The sequence below is a fragment of the Gekko japonicus genome, unplaced genomic scaffold (assembly GCF_001447785.1).
Source record: "Gekko japonicus isolate JY-2015 unplaced genomic scaffold, Gekko_japonicus_V1.1 scaffold843, whole genome shotgun sequence".
Lineage (NCBI taxonomy): Eukaryota > Metazoa > Chordata > Lepidosauria > Squamata > Gekkonidae > Gekko > Gekko japonicus.
Window position 1 is genome coordinate 244,321 of NW_015160236.1, and position 2,443 is coordinate 246,763.

General features: G+C 50.0%; 1 protein-coding gene across 1 annotated transcript; it reads left to right on the plus strand.

The window, feature by feature from the left end:
* Nucleotides 1-1,076: 1,076 nt before the first annotated feature.
* Nucleotides 1,077-1,665, plus strand: LOC107111816 (early growth response protein 1-like). The gene is given in 3 exon segments (XM_015412856.1): nt 1,077-1,122; nt 1,125-1,175; nt 1,178-1,665. Coding segments are annotated over 3 exon segments (585 nt in total).
* Nucleotides 1,666-2,443: the final 778 nt, after the last annotated feature.

Here is a 2,443-nt window from a genome sequence, read left to right on the forward strand (position 1 = left end):
AAATTGACTTATCAGCTTTGAGGGAGTTTGCTAGGCTGGTATGGTAGCAGACTCCTCAACTTCTATCTTGAATGTACTGCAAGGATATTTATGTATTCCACCTTTCTACAAAATGCAGCTAATAATTTATCACAAAAGATGTGATAAATCACGAGATTTTTCTTCTCACATTGACACAGAGAGTACTCCATCTTTTTGTGTTTTACCTCTGAGATGCCAGTCACAGCTGCTGGTGAAATGTCAAGTACTATAACTCCCAAGACCACAGCCATACGGCCTGGAAAATCTACAACAACTAATGAACTCTAGCCCGTGAAAGCCTTTGATAACATATTAATCACAAGATACTTCATCACAAAACGTTCAAAAGAATGTAAATTAGCAGCTTGAACTTCAGATGTACTTTTGATAAAGGTGGTCTGGGGGATAATGAAGCTGGCTAAGGAAGCAGAATCCTTACTAAATCCAGGCAACTCTGCCATGCCGCTTCCCTCCGTTTGTGCTGCATTGTGAAGTTGGTGGGTGGGCTTAAAAGCAGGATAATTCTCTGCTTGAGCCCAAGAACAATAGGAGTGATAATATTGCAGCCTGGACTTAGGAAGCTTACAAAAAATATGCTAAACCAAATTCTCTTTTTGTGTACAAACCAGAAAGCGGCTGGGGGTAGAAAAACATAGGGTTTTCTAGGAAATCAGGAACGGTAGTTATATGGCTCATTGGGAAAAGAAACGAAAAGTAAATGCAAATGAGTCTGAGGCATTGCTGCAGACCTGGTTGCCTGATGGTCAGGGCCGGCCCGAGGTTTTTTCGTGCCCTAGGTGGGGCTAGCTTGTGGCGCCCCCCCAGGTGAGGTTGCCTTGTGGCGCCTCCCCTCATGTTCGAGCTCCCGCTAAAACTCCTCCCAGTCCGCCGCCGGCTGCTTTATAATATATGTTAGAAAAATATTCTAAAGAAGGAAAGGGGAAAGAAACGAAAGCTAGGGGCTGAAAGGAGAATTGGGATGCAATTGATACACAAGAAGGCCAAAGAACAGGGAAGGAGGAAGGGCGTTCTCAGGTGGCCTCCTGGGGCTGAGGATGCTTCTTTCAGCAGATCCCTTCCCGGAGATGTCCCTGGGTGGAGAGTGGCGGAGAGTGTCTTCCCCAGCCAGACCACCTGCCTGCCGCCCCTCACCTACATGGCCGCTTCTCGCTGGAGCCGGCGTCCTTGTTGTCGTCAAGCGGCGTCAACAGTACCCTGCTGTGGCCCGAGCCCCTCTTCAGCCTGGTGAGCGGCCTGGTGGGCATGGCCAATCAAGCGCCCCCCTCCTTCCCGGAGGTGTTGAGCCAGCCCTTCCCCAGCCCGTCGGGCTCCTCGCTGCAGTTTGCGCTGCCCGCCTACCTGCCGGTGGCCAAGGGCTCCTTCCAGCTGCCCATCATCCCGGACTACCTGTTCCTGCAGCAGCTGCCGGTGCAAAGTGAGCTGGGCAGCCTGGAGCAGAAGCCCTTCCCCAGCCCGCCGCCCTCGCTCACACCGCTCTCCACCATCAAGGCCTTTGCAACGCAGAGCAGCAGCGGTGGCGGGGGGCAGCAGGAGCACAAGAGCGTCTTCCTTGCCGACCCATTGTCATGCGGGGGGGCGGGCGAAGAGACGGTGGTGGCCAGGACGCGCGGCTTGAGCTTTTGACGGGGGTGGGGGGTGGGTCAGTCCAGCGCCCCCATGATGGTCCTGCACTCTAGGTGAGAGTCTAGCTCGCCTAGTGAGTGAGCTGGCCCTGCTGATGGTACATATTGCACCAGTAGCACCTTAGAGACCAACAGGCATTTCGGGTCAAGATGGGTTGCCGTGTTAGTCTGACTGTAGCAGAAGAGAAGAGCAAGAGTCCAGTAGCACTTTAAAGACTAACAAAATTTGTGGCAGGGTATGAGTTTTCATGAGTCACTGCTCACTACTTGAGATTTCAGGGTAAGCTTTCTTATTTCTTCAGCTTCAGGGTATACGTTTTTGAGAGTCAAAGCTCCCTTTGTCAGACATGAGCAGAATAGAAATGGTGGTCTCTGAGTCCTTTTAACCTATTCAGGAGGTGGGAGGGGTGTTGTAAAGAGCTTGTAAAGGACTCAAGGTACAATGCATATTGTAATCAGCTTGATTAGAGCAGAGGAGAGATGGTTGGGGGCAGAAAATTAGCATCTGTCTCCCTATCCAGCTCTGAAACTCTTTTTGGTCTCTAAGGTGCTAGAGAACCTAGCTGTTCTGCTTCAGTATAATGGTCATCTCACTGAAAAGTACCAGTGAAAGCTATGAAAAAGGATGTTAATTTAAAATGTTGCCAGCTGTCTTTGGATGAGGAAAAAAGGCTGAATGGAAGTAGACTTCAAAATCTCACCATCTCAGTTGGACAAAGAACAAAATGTCACCACGATTGGCTGCTAAGCCATTTATTCTAGGAAACCTCCCCCTTCTT